Source organism: Rhinolophus hipposideros (genome assembly GCF_964194185.1).
Source record: "Rhinolophus hipposideros genome assembly, chromosome: X".
Taxonomy (NCBI): domain Eukaryota; kingdom Metazoa; phylum Chordata; class Mammalia; order Chiroptera; family Rhinolophidae; genus Rhinolophus; species Rhinolophus hipposideros.
The window spans coordinates 49,741,931-49,764,876 of record NC_138046.1 but is presented as its reverse complement, the minus strand read 5'-3'; the positions used below and the strand labels follow the sequence as shown (position 1 = coordinate 49,764,876).

General features: G+C 41.4%; 1 protein-coding gene across 2 annotated transcripts in view; it reads left to right on the top strand.

Moving 5' to 3' along the window:
• The window catches only part of MID2 (midline 2), a 102,577-nt gene extending 97,802 nt beyond the window's left edge, over positions 1 to 4,775 (top strand). For both annotated transcript variants that reach the window (XM_081043688.1, XM_081043687.1), the window contains exons 8-10: positions 1,226 to 1,387; positions 3,323 to 3,530; positions 3,897 to 4,775. In XM_081043688.1, coding sequence (XP_080899814.1) covers positions 1,226 to 1,387; positions 3,323 to 3,530; positions 3,897 to 4,299 — 773 coding nt within the window. In that variant the 3' untranslated portion in view covers positions 4,300 to 4,775. The remainder of the gene's footprint in view (positions 1 to 1,225; positions 1,388 to 3,322; positions 3,531 to 3,896) is intronic.
• Positions 4,776 to 22,946: the final 18,171 nt, after the last annotated feature.

The window sequence follows — 22,946 nt, the reverse complement described above, 5'->3', positions numbered from 1 at the left end:
AATTAATGATAAAACACTCTTGATCAGATCTCTTTCAATAGTCTCATTATTATTTTGTATTTTCAACCTCACTTAAACCCTTTACTATGGCTGCATAGAAGTGAGTAAATTCACCACTCATTTTCCTGGCCCTTTCCTTTTCATCCTCTGTTAGAATTGTGTTTAAAAAGCAGTAAACTGGCTGAAAAGCAGATAACGAAAGAAAAATCTAGATAATCCACAGAGTAGAATGTCAATCTCTTTTTTACTAAAAGTTAGCCAAATATGTGTTTTAATTATGTACATTTTTTGTCTCTGTTTTTTTTTTCCTCAATTTTTTCCCTCTGTTTACGGTCTAAAGAGTTTCAAAAGCATAAAACTGGATTTCTGATCCCTTTCCCTACTTGGGAGGGAAGAAAGTTCCAGACAACAATGTGTTCCTGGACCATGCAACCCCAAATGAGTATTGGAATCAGAGCCAGGAAGGGGTAAAATTGGATGGTGTCAAGTGAGGAGATGATGTTTCATTTTGGTCATCATGTCACCTCCTTGGTCTCCCTATGATAACTTGGAGCCCACCTAGTCTTGGAAGTAAGGGTGAGGATGGGTGGGAAAGTTGTGTCATAAGTCCTGAGAGCTTTGCTACCTTATGGAGACAAAAGAACATTGTTATGCGCCCCATGTCTTGTGGTTTAGTGGAGAGAACACTAGACTAGGATGAAAGGGACAAGGGTTGTACTCTCAGCACCATCACCAGCTGTCTGTGGCCTTGGGCGAGTCCCTTCTCTCCATCTTCGTTTCCCATTTGTAAAACGAGGGAAATATGGTGTCTAGCTGTCCTCTTGGCTCTGAGAGGCCCTGTTCCTGTGCTCTGCAAGGACTGCTTCATCCATACAAGGCCAAACTCAGCTCTCAGAGGGTTGGACCTTTGGAGTAAAGATCTAGACACTTCATGAAAGAGATGATTCTATACTTTTTGTAAAGTAGCTTTTCCTGTATTATTTGGCAGAACACTGAAATAATCTAACTTTCACTAGTGGTTATAGTCAATTACCAGATGCAAAGGACTGGCATAAGCCTAGCTCCATGGGAGAAACGTAGCAGACATCTTACTATGTATGTTTTCCAGGACTCACAAGAAAACAAAATGAAATTCACTTTCCGGGGGCCTATGGCTTTTCATTGTGCTTTTCATCCTATTTCTATTACGTGCCGATTAATGTCTTTGTCTTTCCCCATGTTACAGGCCTGTATAATTCAGTGGATAGCTGGATGATTGTGCCCAATATTAAGCAGAACCATTATACAGTGCATGGACTCCAGAGTGGGACACGCTACATCTTCATTGTTAAAGCCATAAACCAAGCAGGCAGCCGGAACAGTGAACCTACCCGACTAAAAACAAACAGTACGTTATGGTGATTCTGAACGGCAACATTAGTTTTTCCTTCCACGGTAGGGAGTACACTTAGCCTGAGCAGGCACCCACAGCCATGCAAGAGAGCAGAGGCTCTGGGTAGAAGAGCGTTACTGTTGTAGTTGGTGCTTTGGGCAAGGGGTTTGTTCATGCCCCTGAGAGATGTGGGCACAGATATATATATATAATAGCTGCTGGCTTGGGAGGATGTTAGTGAAGAGTTTTTCTCCACACCCCACCCTCATGCTTGGGGGACAGTTGAGTAAAAGAGTACTACAGACATGTGCTGCTTAATAGTGGGGAAAACCTTCTGAGAAATGTGTCCTTAGCTGATTTCATCTTTATGTGAACATCGTAGAATGTACTTATACAAACCCAGATGGTATAGCCTACTGCACACCTAGGCTGTATGGTATATACCACCATCATATATGCGGTCAGTCATTGACTGAAACATCATCATGTGGAGCATGACTGTATTTGTGATAATCTGGTAAAATCCTACTACAGAGTAGCCATACCTGTTAGGAATGCTTTTGACTGCAAATGACAGGAAATTCAACTAACTTGGTTACAAATAGTAACCGTGTTTCCCCGAAAATAAGACTTAGCCGGACAATCAGCTCTAATGCGTCTTTTGGAGCCAAAATTAATATAAGACCAGGTCTTATTTTACTATAATACAAGACCGGGTCTTATATAATATAATATAGTATAGTATAATGTAATATAGTATAGTATAGTATAGTATGATTTAATCTATAATACCGGTATAATATAATGTAATATAATACTGGGTCTTATATTAATTTTGGCTCCAAAAGACACAGAGCTGATTGTCCAGCTAGGTCTTGTTTTCGGGGAAACAGGGTATTTGTTACTAGCTTAAAGAAAGTATTATTTTCTCTTTCACATAGCAAGAAGTTTGAAAGTAGGCAGTTTAGGGCTGGTGCAGGTGCTCTGTGATTCTGTAACACACCCAGGCTCCTTCTCCCTTTATGTATTGGCTTTTTTGCCACATGGTTACAATATGGCCACTGCAACCTCTTGATGTCATATTTTCTTTCAAGATAGGAAGAAGTGGGGAAGGGTTGGTTTACATGACGGCTATCCCTTTTATTGGGAAAACAGGCACTTTCCCAGAAGGTTCTCCCATCCTGCCTCACTTCTGCTTCCAACTACGTCCATCTTATTAGCCACCCCTAGCAGCAAGAGAGGTTAGGTCTAGAGTATTTAGCTTTTCTGGCCTCAGTAGTGAAAGTGGGTAAGAGAGAAAAAGTAGGGAATGAGTGTTGTGTTTACCAACAGTATCTGCCACAGACTAATTTTGTATAGTCAAGTTCTTGCTGTAACCCAGCAATTGGCTCCTACGGTAGTAATTGTAGTAATTGTCATATGACTATAAGGAGTTCTCTGTTGTGCATGTTCCTACACGACAAATACTTTCTCTGATCATTGATGATGCAATAGTCACTCTAATGAAGTTACCTGATTATATGTCATTTACATCTCAGTTGTAAGAGGGCAAAAAAATTGTCCCGTTGCTGACTTATTTTAAGTTTTCTGCCACCAAGCAGCAATTATCTCATCAGTTCCCTCACTTCGTCTCACCTCAAACACTCCTTCCCTTAAAATCCACTCAAATCCCAAACCACCCACTGAAATAAAGCAAAGTACAAAACATATTTGAGAACATGAAACCCTAAGAATCCCCTTTTAGTTTAATGTGAAGAGAAGCAGCATATTCTTGTTTTATTGAAAATGGTGGCTTTTGGCCTGCTTCTTTAATATAATCCAAAATGGTAGCCAGCTTGCACTGATCCAAGAATGATCATCGTATCAAGGATCCTCGGGTAGTGATGGTCCTGGAGGGCAAAGAATTCTTAAATACGTCCTCATGCATTTTCTTTTTCTGACTTTTTTCAGGCCAGCCCTTCAAACTGGATCCCAAAATGACTCACAAGAAGTTGAAGATCTCCAATGACGGACTGCAGATGGAAAAGGATGAAAGTTCTCTGAAGAAGAGCCATACCCCAGAGAGGTTTAGTGGCACAGGGTGCTATGGGGCAGCAGGAAATATATTCATTGACAGTGGCTGCCACTACTGGGAGGTGGTGATGAGTTCCTCAACATGGTGGGTAGATCCCACTTTTCTTTTCTCTTTTCTCCCTTGCTGTTAGATTCCTGGGGGATCCAGTTCTTTAACACAGACATAATACCAGTCAGTCAAGGTCAAAAGGCATGTGATGAAAACCACTCCTAGAAAAATATGCCAGCTTTTTAAAATAAAATCATGGAAAATATACTGAGCTAGGAGTTGGAAATGACTATACCACTCTAATTGCAAACATTTTAAAGTTCTAGTGGTATCAACATTATAGATCTAAATATACACTACTTAAGGGAGGAACGTATTCTATTTCTTATATGTCCTGTATAGTGTCAAGTACAACTCAAATTACTAAATTTTTATTTCTCTTTCCTTTCCACTGTGTCACAGGTATGCAATTGGCATTGCCTACAAATCAGCTCCCAAGAATGAATGGATTGGCAAGAATGCCTCCTCGTGGGTCTTCTCTCGATGCAGTAGTAACTTCGTAGTGAGACATAACAACAAGGAAATGCTGGTGGATGTACCCCCGCAGTTGAAGCGTCTGGGTGTCCTTCTGGATTATGACAACAACATGTTGTCTTTCTATGACCCAGCTAACTCTCTCCATCTTCATACTTTTGATGTGACCTTTATTCTTCCAGTTTGTCCAACGTTCACAATCTGGAACAAATCCCTAATGATCCTGTCTGGCTTGCCTGCCCCAGATTTTATTGATTACCCTGAGCGGCAGGAATGCAACTGCAGGCCTCAAGAATCCCCTTATGTTTCAGGGATGAAAGCTTGCCATTAAGTTTCAAGAGAGTATAATTCACTGGCTCTCTAGTTCAGCAGTTCTTCCCCTCCTAAACCTCAGTTAGTGTCCAATATACAAAACACAAAATAAAGTTCATCTGAAGCATCCAAAACAGCTAGATATTATAGATTTAATTTTTGTGCATTAAACCTTGTATTTGAATTAATGTTTTGAGTTTCTCAGAACGAATTATCTGAGTAGTCTGCATTGAAGCCACTGGAGAAGAAATTCAGAGAATGCCTTTCTTATCATTGGAGAATTAAAAATTTCCAATGATTTGGAGTATAAATGATATTGGGAGGAATTAGGGTAATTCTAGGTAAATAATGTAGAAAGAGGCTCTGAACAAGGAGCTAGCCAGCCAGAAGGGGGCTGTCAGCTTTTCTAGGACTGACCAATTTAGCCCAGTAGAATTTTGACATGTTAAATGATTGCATATTATATGGAGCTTTTAATAAAAACTTACAATCACAGATTTATTATAAAGAAAATGTGTATATGTATATATAATTTATATAAAATGAATAAATAATATGTCATTTATTCATTTTATAATTACATATACATAATAAACTGTTTAATTTGATCATTTGAATAAGAAATATACTGGAAGGGAAAATAAATTATACCATTCATTTTGTCCCCTAAAGTCGACATCAAAATCAGTCAACATTTCTCTCCTTTCTCCCTTCATCCCTTTTTTCCTCCCTGTTGTCACACACACATACGTATGCAATAATGATACAAATGGTGGGAAGAGTTCTAGTTTGGGTTAAGAGATTGAGGGACAAGATTGCACAAGAGATAACTATTGCTGGATTGAAAATTGATCGAGATAGATGTGTTTCGTGTAGCACAATTTCATTGATGTTACCTTAATGGAGGAGGTTCTGAATCGTTAAAAATTCTGTCACAGAATATTTTTAAAAAATACAGTTCTGTTTTTGTTTGTTTGTTTGTTTTTCTCTCAAGTACAGTTACTAGAATTAGGCTAAAAAAAAGAGTTGCATAATGGAAGTTCTTTAGGAACCTGCTTTATTAATCGGTAAGAGTGGAATGATGCAATAACTATTTGCATATAAATGTGCTAGTATTTTCTTAAGAATGCCTGAGAACAGTTTATTTTCTTAAACAGGTTAAATAATCATTCCTCTTGCCATCTCGTTACACTCTTCATCTGCTTAGCCAACCCTTTATGGCAAATGCAGATGTTAACTTCATCCCAGTCCTCATCATTATGGTTGAAAGGAATCAAGTTTTATGGTCTGTGCTTTTGTCAATTCCACTTCAGGCATCTGGGATGTCAGAACTAGAGCTGTCTCCTTTCTAGGATCTGAGTCTGCTTGAAGGGGTCTACCTTTGGGGAGTTGTGAAAATATCACTGTTGTACAAAGCGATAGCTGGACCCAGCCCCCAGATTGCAGCCTTGAAACAATGCCAACATTTCTCCCCTCTTCCTTTCCACCACCTGGTGGCGGTTCATTCATTAATTCATTCAACAAACTACGAGATGTCAGGTACCACACTGCTGCTCACATACTGATAAAACAGTCCCTGCTGTTGAATGGCTTAATATTTTGTAGGAGAGACAAAGTATCTACATAAATCCCCTAAATAACACTTTTGCATTGTTTGTTTACCCAACACGGAAAGCAATACTGAGGAAGATGCCGGTGGCGGCCTCAAATTTACATATTTAGTGACAGAGCCAGCTTTTTGGTTTTAAAGAAAACCATATGTACTTAATTGCTAATCCAGAAATGAGCAACCTGAGTAATATTCTGCAGGGCTGGGAAGTAGCTTGCTCTGATGGAAAGCTGATAGCCTTTGAACTAAAATAATCCTACTTCCTCTGCCATTTACTAGCAGTATGACGTAGGGCAAGTACTTCATTTCTCTGAGCCTCTGTTTCCTCTTTTGTAAAATGCCTACCTCAAAAGGCTGTTGCAAAGATTAAAAAAGAAAGCACATGTAAACTGCTTTGCACAGTGCCTGGCATTTAGCAAAGTATGCAACAAATATTAAACTCCTCCCCCAAGCCCCAGCCCCAGCCCCAGCCCCAGCACCAATACAATGTAGCAGTGCTTTAAAATGGATACTTTTCATTTCTCAGTTACCCTCATCTCTCCTGTATGGCCTATCCCCAAATTCTTGAAAAATTCTTGAAACGATTTTTCCACCTTCATAAAATCTTTCACTGACACCCCCGCCCCCACCATAAAATTCAGTAGAAGGTCCTAATTACTTAGGGTTTGGCTTTTCGGGTTCCTGTGTGCTTTCCCAGCTTTGTCTTTTGTCACTTTCCCCCCACCCCCCACCCCTACACTGGTTACTCTAGCCAAGCTTAACTATATTATACAAGTTGTTCTCGGGGACTGGAACAGAGGCATTATTAACAATTTTGATGCCCGCAGTAAGAAAACAGTAGGAATTGTTCTTAAGAGAATCGTGTAAAAATGCTAAAAGTACAAAACACTCCGACTCCACCAGTCTAATTTCCTTTACCTTGTCCTTGGGTCTCCCATGCTATTCATGATTTGTGCCCTTTAGATTTTAGTACCCTGAGACAAAGTTTCAATTTCCCCACCCTACTTTTGACTCTGGCCTGGACTACCTTTCCTCACCCTCACCCCTCAATCAGATTAACTCCTGATCCCCTAGACTGGGTTATATTCTCTTCTTCCAAGCTCCCAAGGTACGCTGAGCATCCTCGCCCCATCCCCTCAACGAGAATCACATCGGATAGCAGTGTTTTTCAGTGTGGTCCCTAGACCACGTGTTAGAATCACTTTTGGTGTTCGTTAAAAATAATTGATTCCTAGACCCCACCCCTGATCTACTTATTTACAATATCTGGACACGTAGGCGGAATTTTACATTTTTAACAACTTTTATATATTTGACAAGCTCCCCAGGTAATTCTTATGCACACAAAAGTTTAATAATCATCTTCCCTACTAGACTGTGACTGCCTTGAGGGCAGGGACTGTGTCTTTTGTTTCTCTTGTATTTTTAACACCTGACATAATGAGTGGAACAGAGTAGTTGCCTGGCTACTGTTTATTGAACAAATGTATGAATGAACAAATGAATAATCAAAGTTTCCCTGTTGAACTCTAATATCCACACTGCAGTTTGTTGTTTCCTGGGCTGAAAAGCTTGGTTACTTCTCCATTTGGGCTATATTGATATTATTCTGCAGATGTCCCAGTACTCTTATACATAAATGAAGTATTGTCCTCCTCAAAAGCTCTTTGGATGTTGACTTGGGGAATTGTCTGGAGCATGTGACACAATTCTTTTCAATTAACTTTGTTATTTTTGGTTATAGCCAAAAATCACTGAGCTAAGCCTGAGACAACTGGGTATAGGGTAAGCAATGAAGTTTCTGAGCCAAATAATGAAAAGTGCTTTCCAAGAAAAAATATGGTGGCAAAGAACTCGGGGATATGGTGAGTCCCAGGTACTTACTTTAGTCAACTTAAGACTCTCATAGGATACTGTCAATGCCAGGGACCTTAAGAGGAGTCATTGACTACCTTTAGCTAAATCCAGTTGGGCAAAGGGATTAGGGCCTGTATTTAACATCTTCAAGGAAGATAACTCCATACGTTTTCATTGTTGCTCTGCTCAGTTTATTCTCCTACAATCCTTTCTGCTAGCAAATTGTTCTTTGTCTGCAACTTATGCTTATTTCCACTTTTTATACTGTCTTCTTGAAGGAAGCACAAAAATAATCAAAAATAAAGTTAAAACTGTTTTGAGAATATGAAAGAAATTTTTTTCTTTCTTTTTTTATAATTTATTGGGGTGACAATTGTTAGTAAAATTACATAGATTTCAGGTGTACAATTCTGTATTATATCATCTATAAATCCCATTGTGTGTTCACCACCCAGAGTCAGTTCTCCTTCCATCACCATATCTTTGATCCCCCTTACCGTCATCTTCCACCCCCACCGCCCCTGACCCTCTTGTACCACTAAACTATTGTCTGTATCTATGAGTTTTTGTATCTCATTTCTTTGTCTTGTTCTTTTGTTGTTTTTGGTTTATAAACCACATATCAGTGAAATCATAGGGTTCTCTGCTTTTTCTGTCTGACTTATTTCGCTTAGCATTATACTCTCAAGACCCATCCACGTTGACACAAATGTTCCTATATCATCTTTTCTTACCACCGAATGGTATTCCATTGTGTATATATACCACAACTTCTTTATCCATTCATCTATCGAAGGATATTTTGGTTGTTTCCATATCTTGGCCACCAAGACATGGTGGTAAACAAAGCTGCAATGAACATTGGAGCACACGTATCTATATGGATAAATCTTTTCAGATTTTTTTGGTAGATATCCAGGAGAGGTACTGCTGAGTTATATGGTAATTCTATTCGTAATTTTTTGAGGAACCTCCACACTGCCTTCCATGGCGGCTGCACCAGTCTGCATTCCCACCAACAGTGTATGAGGGTTCCTTTTTCTCCACAGCCTCTCCAAAACTTGTTACTATTTGTCTTGTTGATGATAACCATTCTGACTGGGGTGAGGTGATATCTCATTGTGGTTTTAAATTGGATTTCTCTGATGATTAGTGATGTTCAGCATTTTTTATATGTCTATTTGCCATTTGTATGTCCTCTTTGGAGAAATGTCTCTTCAGGTCCTCTGCCCATTTTCAATTGGGCTGTTTGTTTTTTTGTTGTTCAGTTTCATGAGTTTCTTGTATATTTTGGATATTAGCCCCTTATCAGAGGCACTGTTTACAAAAATCTTCTCCCATTCAGTGTCAGGTCTTATGCTTAAGTCTTTGATCCATCTTGAATTAATTTTGATACAGGGTGACACATAACAGTCCATTTTCATTCTTCTGCATGTGGCTATCCAATTCTCCCAACACCATTTATTGAAGAGGCTGTCTTTTCTCCATTGTATGTTTTTTGTTCTTTGTCAAAAATTATCTGTCCATATTATTTTTTAATTTAATGGGGTGACAATTGTTAATGAAATTACATCATTTCAGGTGTACAATTCTGTATTACATCATCTATAAATCCCATTGTGTGTTCACCACCCAGAGTCATGTCTCTTTCCATCACCATATATTTGATCCCCCTTACCCTCATCTCCCTCCCCCCATACCCCTTACCCTCTGGTAACCACTAAACTATTGTCTGTGTCTATGAGTTTTTGTTGCTCATTTGTTTGTCTTCTTCTTTTGTAGTTTTTGGTGTATATACCACATATCAGTGAAATCATAGGGTTCTCTGCTTTTTCTGTCTGACTTATTTCGCTTAGCATTATACTCTCAAGATCCACCCATGTTGTCACAAATGTTCCTGTATCATCTTTCCTTAACGCCGAATAGTATTCCATTGTGTATATATACCACAACTTCTTTATCCATTCATCTATTGAAGGACATTTTGGTTGTTTCCCTGTCTTGGCCACCATAAACAAAGCTGCGATGAACATTGGAACACAAGTGTCTTTATGTAGAAATGTTTTCAGATTTTTGGGGTAGATACCCAGGAGAGGGATTGCTGGGTCATATGGTAATTCTATTCGTAATTTTTTGAGGAACCTCCACACGGCCTTCCATGGTGGCTGCACAAGCCTGCATTTCCACCAACAGTGTATGAGGGTTCCTTTTTCTCCACAGCCTCTCTAACACTTGTTACTATTTGTCTTGTTGATGATAGCCATTCTGACTGCGGTGAGGTGATATCTCATTGTGGTTTTTATTTGCATTTCTCTGATGATTAGTGATGTTGAGCATTTTTTCATAAGTCTATTTGCCATTTGTATGTCCTCTTTGGAGAAATGTCTCTTCAGGTCCTCTGCCCATTTTTCAATTGGGTTTTTTGTTTTTTGTTGTTGAGCTTCATGAGTTCTTTGTATATTTTAGATATTAGCCCCTTATCGGAGGCGCTGTTTGCAAAAATCTTCTCCCATTCAGTCGGTTGCCTCCATATTTTGTCGATGGTTTCTTTTGCTGTGCAGAAACTTTTACGTTTCATATAGTCCCATTTGTTTATTTTAGCTTTTACTTCCATTGCCTTTGGAATCAAATTCATAAAATGCTCTTTGAACCCAAGGTCCATAAGTTTAGTACCTATGTTGCCTTATATGCAGTTTATTGTGTCAGGTTTTATGCTTAAGTCTCTGATCCATTTGGAATTTATTTTGGTACGTGGTGACAGATAACAGTCCAGTTTCATTCTTTTGCACGTGGCTATCCAATTCTCCCAGCACCATTTATTCAAGAGGCTGTCTTTCCTCCATTGTATGTTTTTAGCTTCTTTGTCAAAAATTATCTGTCCATGTTTATGTGGTTTTATTTCTGGGTTCTCAATTCTATTCCATTGGTCTATGTATCTGTTTTTCTGCCAATACCATGCTGTTTTGATTATTGTAGCCCTGTAGTAAGCTAAAGTCAGGCAGTGTGATACCTCCAGAATTGTTCTTTTTTCTCAAGATTGCTTTGGCTATTCGCGGACTTTTGTGGTTCCAAACAAATCTGATGATTTTTTTGTTCTATTTCTTTAAAAAATGCCATTGGAATGTGATGGGGATTGCATTAAATCTGTATATTGCTTTGGGTAATATGGCCATTTTAACTATGTTGATTCTTCCAATCCATGACCATGGAATGTCTTTCCATTTCTTTGTGACTTCTTCAATTTCCTTTAAAAATGTCTTATAGTTTTCAACATATAAATCCTTCACATCCTTGGTTAAGCTTATTCCTAGGTATTTTATTCTTTTTTGCTGCAATTGCAAAGGGAATTGTTGTTTGTATTTCTTTTTCTGTGATTTCATTGTTAGTATATAGGAATGCAATGGACTTTTGTACGTTGATTTTGTAGCCAGCAACTTTGCTGTATTCGTTGATTGTTTCTAATAGCTTTTTGGTGGCGTCTTTAGGGTTTTCTATATATAGCATCATGTCATCTGCAAAGAGTGATAATTTAACTTCTTCATTCCCAATTTGGATGCCTTTTATTTCTTTCTCTTCCCTGATGGCTCTGGCAAGGACTTCCAAGAAGATGTTGAAAGCAGAGGTGTTAGGGGCCAGCCCTGTCGTGTTCCTGAAAATAGAGCAAAGGGCTTCAGTTTTTCTTTTTTTCTTTTTTCTTTTTTCTTTTTTTTTTTTTTTTAAAACACACATTTATTCTCTCTCAGGGCTGGAGGTCAGAAGTCTGAAATGAGTCCCCCTGAGCTGAGAGGAATGGTGGACAGGACTGCCCCTTCCACAGGCTCGGGCGGGGTGTGGGGAGAGGGAACGTGTGGCCTGCCCCTTCCGGCTGGCGCTGTCCATGGCCCAGGGCACCTCCCTCTGTCTTCTGAGGCACTGGTGGGCATCTCCAGCTCTGCCCTCCCAGCCCCCGGCCCCTCTCGCAGGCGCGTTAGTCCTGACACTCCTCACTGTGGTGGGCAGCGCCTGTGTCAGCCCGACTGGCTCAGGGACATCCCCAAAGCTGGCAGGTCATTATTCCTTGGTGCGTCCAGATGCATTCAAACATTCAGCTTTTTATTTTTTTTAAAGCTATTTTCAGGAGTTTTACCGCTTTAGTTACTTGGTCAAATGTTGACATTGGTTTAGTATTTGTCCAAGGAAAGTCCAACACTACAGTTTAGTATGATAATCCTTTAAAATACCGTATTCTCATATCAGTCACTAAATATATGTCTATTCACATGAAATAATTTCTTATTCCTCATTTCTATTGCATGAAGAAACTGTACTAGGTTAGAGTTTTAAGGCGGAACTTAAATTAAAAGATCAAATTAAACCCTGAAACCAATGACACTGTTTACTAACGCCTGTTTTTTTTAACCAGGAATTCAAACTCAGTTTTCCCTTTGTTTTCTTTCTTTTTTTTTTTTTTTGCTGGGGTAATTATTATTATTTTTTTTTTATTATTAAGTTTATTGGGGTGACAATTGTTAGTAAATTTACATAGATTTCAGGTGTACAATTCTGTATTACATTGTCTATAAATCCCATTGTGTGTTCACCACCCAGAGTCAGTTCTCCTTCCGTCACCATATATTTGATCCCCCTTACCCTCATCACCCACCCCCCACCCCCTTACCCTCTGGTAACCACTAAGTTATTGTCTCTGTCTATGAGTTTTTGTTTCTCATTTGTTTGTCTTGTTCTTTTTGGTTTATATACCACATATCAGTGAAATCATAGGGTTCTCTGCTTTTTCTGTCTGACTTATTTCACTTAGCATTATACTCTCAAGATCCATCCATGTTGTCACAAATGCTCCAATATCATCTTTCCTTACCGCCGAATAGTATTCCATTGTGTATATATACCACAACTTCTTTATCCATTCATCTATCGAAGGACATTTTGGTTGTTTCCATGTCTTGGCCACCGTAAACAAAGCTGCAATGAACATTGGACAACACGTGTCTCTATAGAGGAATGCTTTCAGATTTTTGGGGTAGATGCACAGGAGAGCGATTGCTGGGTCGTATGGTAATTCTATTCGTAATTTCTTGAGGAACCTCCACACTGCCTTCCATAGCAGCTGCACCAGTCTGCATTCCGACCAACAGTGTATGAGAGGGCTTCAGTTTTTCACCATTACTTATGAGATTAGCTGATGGTTTGTCATATATGCCCTTTATTGTGTTAAGGTATTTTCCTTCTATACCTATTTTATTAAGTGTTTTAATCATAAATGGATGTTGTATCTTGTCAAATGCTTTTTCTGCATCAATTGATACAATCATATGATTTTTGTCCTTTATTTTGTGTATGTGATGTGTCACATTGATGGATTTGCGTATGTTGAACCATCCTTGTGCCCCGGGGATGAAACCCACTAGGTCGTGGTGTATAATCTTTTTAATGCATTGTTGTATTCCATTTGCTTGAATTTTGTTTAGGATTTTTGCATGTGTAGTCATAAGAGATATTGGTCTGTAGTTTTCTTTTTTTTGTGTTGTCCTTACCAGGTTTTGGTATCAGGGTAATGTTGGCCTCATAAAATGAGTTAGGGAGTACTGTCTCTTCCTCAATTTTTTGGAAGAGTTTGAGCAGGATTGCTATTATATCCTGTTTAAAGGTTTGTTAGAATTCACTAGTGAAGCCATGTGGTCTCGGACTTTTGCTTTTGGGAAGGTTTTGGATGACTGATTCAATTTCGTTACTGGTGATCGGACTGTTTAGATTTTCCAGTTCTTCATGGTTCAGCCTTGGAAGGCTGTATGTTTCTAAGAACTTGTCCATTTCTTCTAGGTTATTGAATTGGTGGCACATAGTCCTTCATAGTATTCTTGGACGATCCTTTGTATTTCTGTGGTGTCCGTGATAACTTCCCCTTTTTCATTTCTCTTTTTGTTAGTGTCTTCTCTCTTTTTATCTTAGTGAGTCTAGCCAGGGGTTTGTCAATTTTGTTAATGTTTTCAAAGAACAAGCTCTTTGTCACATTAATTTTTTTCTATTGTCTTTTTGTTCTCTATTTCATTTAGTTCTGCTCTGATTTTTGTTATTTCCTTTCTTCTGTTGACCTTGGGTTTCACTTGTTCTTCTTTTTCTAGTTCATAAGGTGTAACATGAGGTTATTTATTTGGGATTTTTCTTGTTTTTTGAGATAGACCTGTAATGATATAAATTTCCCTCCTAAAACTGCTTTCACTGCATCCAAAAAATGTTGGTAGGATGTATATTCATTGTCATTTGTTTCCATGTATCTTTTGATCTCTCCTCTAATTTCTTCTTTGGCCCAGTAATTCTTTAATAGTATGTTTTTTAATCTCCATGCATTTGTGTTTTTTCCTGATTTCTTTTCGTAGTTGATAACCAATTTCAAAGCCTTGTGATCAGAGAATATGCTTGGTATGATTTCAATCTTCTTAAATTTTCTAAGGCTGATTTTATGTCCCAATACACGGTCTATCCTTGAGAATGTTCCATGTACACTCGAAAAGAATGTATAGTCTGATGTTTTAGGATGAAGTGCTCTATATATGCCAATTACGTCCACTTCATCTAATGTGTCATTTAGGGCTGCTATTTCGCTATCTATTATCTGTTTGGATGATCTATCCATAGCTGTCAATGATGTATTTAAGTCCCCTAGTATAATTGTGTTTTGGTCAATTTCTCCCTTTAGTTCTGTTAGTAGTTGCTTGGTATATTTTGGTGCTCCCAGATTGGGGGCCTAAATATTGATGACTGTTATGTCTTCTTGTTGTACAGCCCCCTTTACCATTATGAAATGTCCATCTTTGTCTCTTGTTATTTTTTTCACCCTGAAGTCTTTTCATCTCATATCATGGGTACACCTGATTTTCTCTGGGTACCATTTGTTTGGAGTGTCAATTTCCACCCTTTCACTTTGGGTCTATGCTTGTCCTTGTAGCTGAGATGTGTCTCTTGGAGACAGCATATGGTTGGCTGTAGTTCTTTTAACCAATCTGCTACTCTGTGCCTTTTTATTGGTGAGTTCAATCCATTTACATTAAGGGTGATTATTGATACGTGAGGATTTCCTGTCCTTCTATATTTAGTTTTCTGGTAATGCTGTGTCTCCATTATTTCTTTGCCTTTTTGTTGCTGTATATTATTTCTGTGTGGTAGTATTCTATGATGTTTCCCTCTGTTTCTTCTTTTATTACAGTATATATTTTAGTTCTGGAATTTTTTTGAGTGGTTACCCTTAAGTGTATTCGAAAGAAAGTTTGATATTTAGAGTATTTCATTTTCTTCAGCACGCTTACTTTCTCCATTCCCATATTCTGGTTCAGGCCTTTAGTCTCCCCCTTTTTATGTTGCCACAAATTGTCCCTGTTGATGGTGGTCGAATATTCCTTTATATTTCCTTTATATATATGTATATATATTTCTTGTAGTTCAGGTCGTGTATTAGAAAATTCCCTCAGCTTCTGTATGTCTGGAAAGGTCTTCATTCCTCCTTCATATCTAAAGGATATCTCTGCTGGATATATTATTCTTGGCTCATAATTTCTCTCTTTCAATAGTTTGAATATTTGGTTCCACTCCCTCCTGGCTTGTAGAGTTTCTGCTGAAAAATCTGATGATAATATAATGGGCTTTCCTTTGTAGGTTACCATCTTCTTTTCCCTGGCTGCCTTGAGGATTCTTTTTTGTCCATGATTTTAGACAGCTTCAATACAATGTGCCTTGGAGAAGGCCTATTGGGATTGAGGTAATTAGGTGTTCTATTTGCTTCTTGGATTCGAGAAACCAGTTCTGTCCACAAGTTTGGGAAGTTCTCATCAACAGTTTCTTTGAATATATTTTCTGTTCCCTTCTCTCTTTCTTCTCCTTGTGGTATGCCCATTATTCTTATCTTGCTCTTTCTGATAGAGTCATAAATTTCTAGTAGTGTTCTTTCATTTCTTTTACGTCTCAAGTCTCTTTCTTCTTCCATCTGTGTAATTTCCAGGTTTCTATCTTCGATGTCACTGATTCTTTCCTCCATCTGGTCAACTCTACTAACTAAGCTGGTTATTTCATTCTTAATTTCTTCAATTGAGTTCTTAATCTCCAGAAATTCCATTTGGTTCTTTTTTAAAATTTCAATCTCTTTCCCAAAATGCTCATGTTGTTCTTTGACTGCGTTCCTGAGTTTATTAAACTGCCTTTCTTTGTTTTCTTGCATCTTGTTGAGTTTTTTCAGAACCACAATCTTGAATTCTCTATCATTTACGTCACATACTTCCATATCTTTAAGTTCCTTTTTTGGAGACTTTTCACTTTCTTTCTGAGCTGTCTTGTTGCCTTGGTCATTCATGGCAATTACTGATTTATTATTTCTCTTCCTAGACATCTACAGGAGTGGCTTCTGCAACAGGTTGATAGGAAGATGTCTTTCTTTTGTTTTCTAATACTTGTTGGTAGAATGTTTTATTTTCTCTCCTACTGCAGCCTTTTTTTCCCCCTATTTCACACAGTACTGCTATGTTTTCTCTGCACTATTCCAGCTTCTCACACAATGGGGGGATTTCCTGGGATATGGGCTTCTCCTCTGTTAATAGTTTGCCTTGGTCACAGAGCTCAGTGTCTGTGTGGGTATGCGGAGAGCTTTTGAAGTTCTAAAGCTCTTCCTGCACCAGGTTCAGAGCCCGTATGTTTCAGCAGTTATGTTTACTCCTGCAGGGATCTGCCCAGATAGGTGGGGCCAGGGGTGGGGTGAGTTGTGAGAGGTGGCCCAGAGCAAGGAATGTGACCACCACCCAGCCGGTCCTGCTTACACAGCTTCCTCCCCTTTGCTGGAACTAGTTGGGCTGCGAATCTGTGTCTGCAGTCTACAGTTTTCAGAACAGCAAATATTCTGTTTGTTTGATCTGACACTGCTACTGTTCCACTTCTAGCACCGGGCAGGTGGGAGCTGGGCCAGCTCTGGGAGGGTAAGTAGGGGGAGGCTAGTCTCAGTGACTAAGGCTTCTGTTCTCTGCTTGGTAGTGAGGGCTTAAACCACCGTTTTCAGCCTTCTTCCATCAGTCTTTTCTCCGATGTCTCTACCTTGATCGTTGGGTTCAGCAGTGTTATATGCTGTCCCGTCAGGCCTGTGGGCCATAAATATAGCCCTAGCCGTCTGAGTTCTTCCCTCTCCCACAGCTGCGGTAGTTCCAGGATACAGGGAGCTCAGAGCACTGAGCTAGGTTCATCCTGTGCTAGCGAGGCTCCCTCTCCACAGTTCTCCCTTCCATCTTCCCCTGCTCGCGCGTTTCGCCCGCCTTTAGGTGAATTCAGTAGTGGGCCTGTTCATCTTGCCTGTCTGCTCTGCAGGGAGTCTTTTGTGGAGTTATACTTGTTCTATTCATTGTAAATTCCAGGTGATAATTACGGAAGCTCGCCTCACACCGCCATTTTGATCAACCCCACTCCCATCTTACAGAAGTACCTCTAAGAGTCCTTGTAATACTGTTTTGGTGATGATAAACTCCTTTAGCTTTTTTTTGTCTGGGAAATTCCTCATCTGTCCTTCGATTCTAAATGACAGCCTTGCTGGGTAGAGCATCTTGGTTGCTCTAAAATCTTGGTTGTATGTCACTGCTTTTCATCACTTGGAATATTTCCTGCCACTCCCTTCTTGCTGCCAAGTTTCTGTTGAGAAATCAGCTGACAGTCTCATGGGGGCTCCCTTGTAGGTAACGAACTCATTTTCTCTTGTTGCTTTTAAGATTCTGTCTTTTTATTTAACCTTTGGCTTTTTAATTATGATGTGTCTTGATCTTGGCTTCTTTGGGTTTGTCTTGCTCGGGACTCTCTGTGCTTCCTGGGCTTGCATGTCCATTTCCTTCACCAGGTTAGGGAAGTTTTCTGTCCTTATTTCCTCAAATAGGTTTTCAATTCCTTGCTCTCTCTCTCTCTCTCCCCCTTCTGGTATCCCTATAATGCGAATGTTGATATGCTTGATATTGTCCTAGAAGCCACTTAAAGTCTCCTTAATTTTTTAGATTCTTTTTTTCTTTTTGCTGTTCTGGTTGAGTGTTTTCTGCTATCTCATCTTCTACATCACTGGTTGGATCCTCTGCTTCATCTAGTCTGCTGTTTATTCCCTGTAATGTATTATTCATTTCCATTATTATAACCTTTATTTCTGACTGGCTCTTTTTCATGGTTTCCATCTCCATTTTTATGAGCTCATTGAGCATTCTTTTTTTTTTTTTTTAATAACCAGTGTTTGGAAATATGCATCTGATAAATCTATCCATTTCACAGTGCTTTTTCTGGAGCTTTGCTCTGTTCTTTCATTTGGGACCTGTTTCTTTGTCTCCCCATTTTGGCTGCCTCCTTGTGTTCGTTTGTATTATGTATGTCTGCTATGTCTTCCGGTCTTAGTAGCGTGACCTTATGTAGTAGGTGTGTTGTGGGGTTCAGTGCGCAGTTTTTCTGGTCACCTGAGCTACATGCTCCAGGTACGTCCCTTGGGTGGGTTGTGTGTGCCCTCCTCTGGTAGTTGAGCCTTGGTTGATAATTGCACATCAGTGTGAGGGACTAACCCTTGGGCTCACTGGTCATAAGGACTGGCCTTGACTTCAGTGGAAGAGTTGTTGTGCAGGGGCTGACCCTACAGAGCAGGAGCTGCCTCAGCAGGACTCTTGTGCCTGCCCAATCTGCCCTTTGGGTGTGTTGTACTAGGAGATGGCTCGGTGATGCTCCAGCTCGTTTCGAAGCTGGCCACTGGGGGCGCCAGCTCCAGGACCACCTTGGAGGGGATCTGCTACAGGTCTACTTCAGCCGCAGCCCATGCACCTGGGGCCACCTAGCGGGAGCCAGAAAGAAATCGGCAGATGTCTGCCACCAGTGCTGTGCTTGGAAGCACCTTTAAGAGGCCAGGTTGCCAGCTGCCACTAGTGCTGGCTTAGGGCTGCTCAGCCAGAGGTACAGGACACACTCAAGCCAGATGCTGCTTGTCTGGTTTCTGCAAACCTTTGAGAGACCGTAGGAAAGTGCAGCTTGAGCCAAGGTAGGCAGACTACATGAGAAAGCCACTGAAAGCAGCCTGAGTGTGCCCCAAAGTTGGGCGGGGCCAGGTCTCAAATCGCCAGGATGGGGCAAACAAACGGCAGAGACTCAGAAGTGTTTGCAGGCTGTGAAGGGGGAGGGCTCAACAAAGAATCAATGGCCTCTGCCAGCTCCCCTGTCTAGGAGAAAGCCACCTCTCCAGTCCCTGTCCCAAGCCAGACAACTCAGTTCCCCACCATTTGTCCCTGCCACCTTTCCAGCCGCTGCCCCAGCACTGGAGCTCAGAGTGCGTGATTCTGTTGGTGGGTAAGTCCACAAGCAGTCCCTTTAAGAGGAGTGCCTGTGAGTGCAGCCGCATTCAGTCTCACTCAGTCACAATCTCCGCTGTTTTTCACAACCAAAAAGTATGGGGACTTTTCTCGCTGGCACTGGAACCCTGGGCTGGGGTGGGACTCAGATCTCTCCTCTTTTAGGGGATGGGGTGACTCCCACAGCCGAAATAGCCCTCCCGATCCTTAATGGTCACACGCGGGTGTGGGACCAGCCCGTTCCACATCTCTGACCTTCCTACCAGGCTGGAGGTGGCTTCTTCTGCAAGTCTTTAGTTGAAATGCTTCAGTTCGGCTTGATTTTAGGCGATTCTTAATAGTGGTTGTCTTGTAGATTAGTTATAATTTTGATGTGGTTGTGAGAGAAGATAAACACAGCATTTACATACTGTGCTATTTTGGTTGTCTCCAACAGGGACCTTCTCGATGTAATGCTTTTACTGTCTAACCTGGCGGTGACAAGGTAGGGATGATAAGCTTCAGACTTTCAGATTTGGAGGGGTCAGCTGGCAATGCTCTGGCAGGCTTGTATGGGACATATTCGAGGCCAAGAGGAGCCTTTCAAATAAGAGACTATAAATGTCAATTCTCCTTTCTATCAGGAGAGGCTTGTACATCGAATGCAAAGAGGACCTGCTACCCTTTCATCCAGATTGCAAGTCCCAGAAAATAGAATTTGGGCTGATTTTCTCTTTGATGTACAGTGGCAGGAAAAAGACCATTATGACCCTTTTGTCCAGCTCAACTCCCTCAGTGATAAGGGAGGGTGCTTTGATTACCAGAAATGTGAAGTTCATAGCAAGCATCTGTTCAGCACACAAGACAAGGCAGAGTTCAAAGCTTAACTAATTCAGGAGGTAAAGATAAAAGTATCACTTTCAGATTCAGTTTATTATTTACACAGTGAAAGAAAAAGTAGTCAAAGATTCCTATTCCTAGTGGTCCTGTCCCAAACAGCAAAAAGGAACACTGAAACAAAAGGGGCCAGAGGACTGCAATAGTAGTTGTGGGATATCCCAGTAACTAAGAAGCCAATTCTATTATAGATTGAGCTAAGTGGCTTTATAGTCTGTAGCTCTATTCTGAGGGGATGAGTTAGAAAGACCCGTATCTCATCAGATCCCAGCAGGTGGGAGGCAATAAAAAAACTGTTTCTTTAGCAGCCTCCCAGGGGAGAGGGGGGATATGTAGGGTAGTGAGAGGTGGCCTTGAAACAGCTCCTTGCAGGCCTCTCAACCTCTTGTGCTCTGGAAGGGTTGCAGGTGTTCTGCCAAAACTCAGATTGGCTGCACTTCAGTCCTTTTCCTTGTGGGGCTTAGGTGGATAGTGCAAGGCTGCCAGCGTACCATGGTGAAGATGTTCTACAGCAGCTAGTTGAAGGCCTAGGTACCTTCCCCCAGAGTAAGGAAAAAGAAATGAAGTCAAGGTCAGTTGAGGAATTTCCTCTCTCCCTCTCTTCTGATGACTTTCTATTCATGTCCTTTCATTCTCAGTCTCTTTGGGGTTGGGATGGGGTAGGGCAGGGATTAAAGGAATAATGGGACACACAACTAATTCAGGCCCTGCAAGATTCAGTACCAAGGCCAGAGAATCCCAAAGCCCAAGTCCTTTGCTATCTCTGGCTCTTAGTTTTTCAACTATGAATTGAAATGTATGAGTAATGTCTAATATCCCTTCTAGCTCTAACAGCATGGATTTCTATAAATGCAAATGTATTGAATGTAGTGGTAAGAGCCTAATTTGCATACCTACCCCCAAAATGTTGGGACATTAGGGCAGATCGTCAGAAACCCAATGACTACAACAGAGAGGTGGATAACATTACTGTTACTTTAGGACCTCCATCAGATTCTCTTTTGGGGTGACTATACTCCTCCAAACACCTTTCAATTCACTCACAGCTCCCCTGCCAGTCTCCCCCACTTACATTTGCCAACATTATTTTTGAGCTTTCCACTTCAGCCCTCTCCGCTATCCTGCTTTACTCACTAACTGTAAAAGATGCAAATACTGCTCTAGCTGACCATGTCTCAGTTTCAAATTTCAGGTCCGCTGTCTGACAATCTTCCATGTGTCCATGTAGGAAATTGTCAGAGACATTCCATTTTCCAAGGGCAGAGCAGGTCATTAGATATAGCAACCAGCAGGGGTCCTATGTGCCACCTTTCCCAATCATAGCCTTTCTTCCTCAAACCTCCAAAAATGTACCTCCTACAGGGCAGAGGAGAGGGTCTCAGCATAACCACTAGTTCAAGTTATCATTCACTCACTCATTTATCCATTCATTCAACAAGTAATTTATTGATAGCCTTTCTGTGTCAGGTGCCATAGTTCAATGATGAATGAAACACATCTCTGACTTCATGAGACTCGCAATCTAGAAGGGAGACAGACTATCAACAAATGAACACCTTTGTAGTAATAGGGGCTATCACTGATTGATGGTTTACACTGTCCTTGACACTATTCTAAGCACTTAAGATGTAGTAACTACTTTAATCCTTCCAACAACCCTATGAGGTAAAGATTATTATTGGTTCCACAGGACATGAAGATAATCCCTGTGCCCCCGCCCAGACCAGCAGATTCCTGAGTGCCTGATGAGCTGCTAGCAAGGGTCTTGGCCATGGCTGCCTTTGGCGTGAGATAAACGAGTTTAAGGCCAGCACCTAGGAAATGACCCAGCCCAGGGGTTCCTGGATGCGAGGTTGACCAGGCAGGATTCCCAGAACTGTTAGACACTCTCAGAACAACCCCTGCCGCTGTTTTCTCAGCCTCTTTTTATCTCCCCTTTCCCTCCCGCCCCCTAACCCTCACCCCATTCCCCGCCCCTTTCCAGGCTGGTTCCTACTTCTGAGCTGCCTATTCTCTGAGTCATTTCTCCTACCCCGCCCCAAAGACCTTGGCTTTCTCTCCAAATCCCTTCCCTCTGGCAGGAAGCAGAGGAAGGGCAAACTGGCTTCGGGAGCCACGTGAGCGCTTTACCCAACGAGGATGAGCAATCCCTCCCTCGCCCCTCCAATCGGAGGGGCAGGAAAATCGAGGGAGCTCCCTCCTGCTAAGTGGCTGGTTTCCCTGTAGCCTGAATGCCCTAGTGGTCAAGCGTGGGACGTGCCACACCCTGCCCGGGGTCTCCAGGGATGTGAGAAGGGAAGTGGCGGCCCAATAAGACAGGACTGCGGGGCTGCCCGGGCTTGGGCAGGGTGAGCCCAGCGCCAACTGGGAGGGGCCTCAATGCCCACGATGCTGGGAGGGCAGAGGAGGGCCAGGCCCTCCCTAGCGCAGGAGCCAGCCCTGGAGAAAAGAGGGGTTGCGGGGGAGGGGAGCAGCCCCACAGGACGTACGTGGAGGGGTGTATAGAAAAGCGTATGAGTGGTGGCACGTGTGTGCGCGGGGGTGGGGGGTGGAGGTGGGGGTAAGATGCGTGTGCAGCGATCTGTGGGGGTGCGTGTGCGAGGCGCTGCGTGCACTGGGGCGTACGGGTGTGGTGCATGTGTGTAGGCCTGCATGTTAGGGGAGGGGAGAACGGAAAGGAATGCTGAGAGACAACCCCGGGTGGGCACTGCCATTGAGTGTCTGCAGAATTGAGGTCAAGATGTTTTTAAAGCTCTGGTTGATGGAGCTGGAAGTCATGAATGTTAACTTTTTATTTTTGAGGTGGCAGGGAGGGCGGACATAATCCGTTTGAAAATCTGAGGGAAACTATCGACCATCTCAAAAAAAAAAAAAAAAAGAAGAAAAGAGAAAGAAGGAAAGCATATAACCACGGAGGGGTCTGAGGCCCAGAGCTGGCCATCCGTGGACCCCAGATTGAAGCTTAAAGCACCGAGAAAACCCAAGTAGGCTACT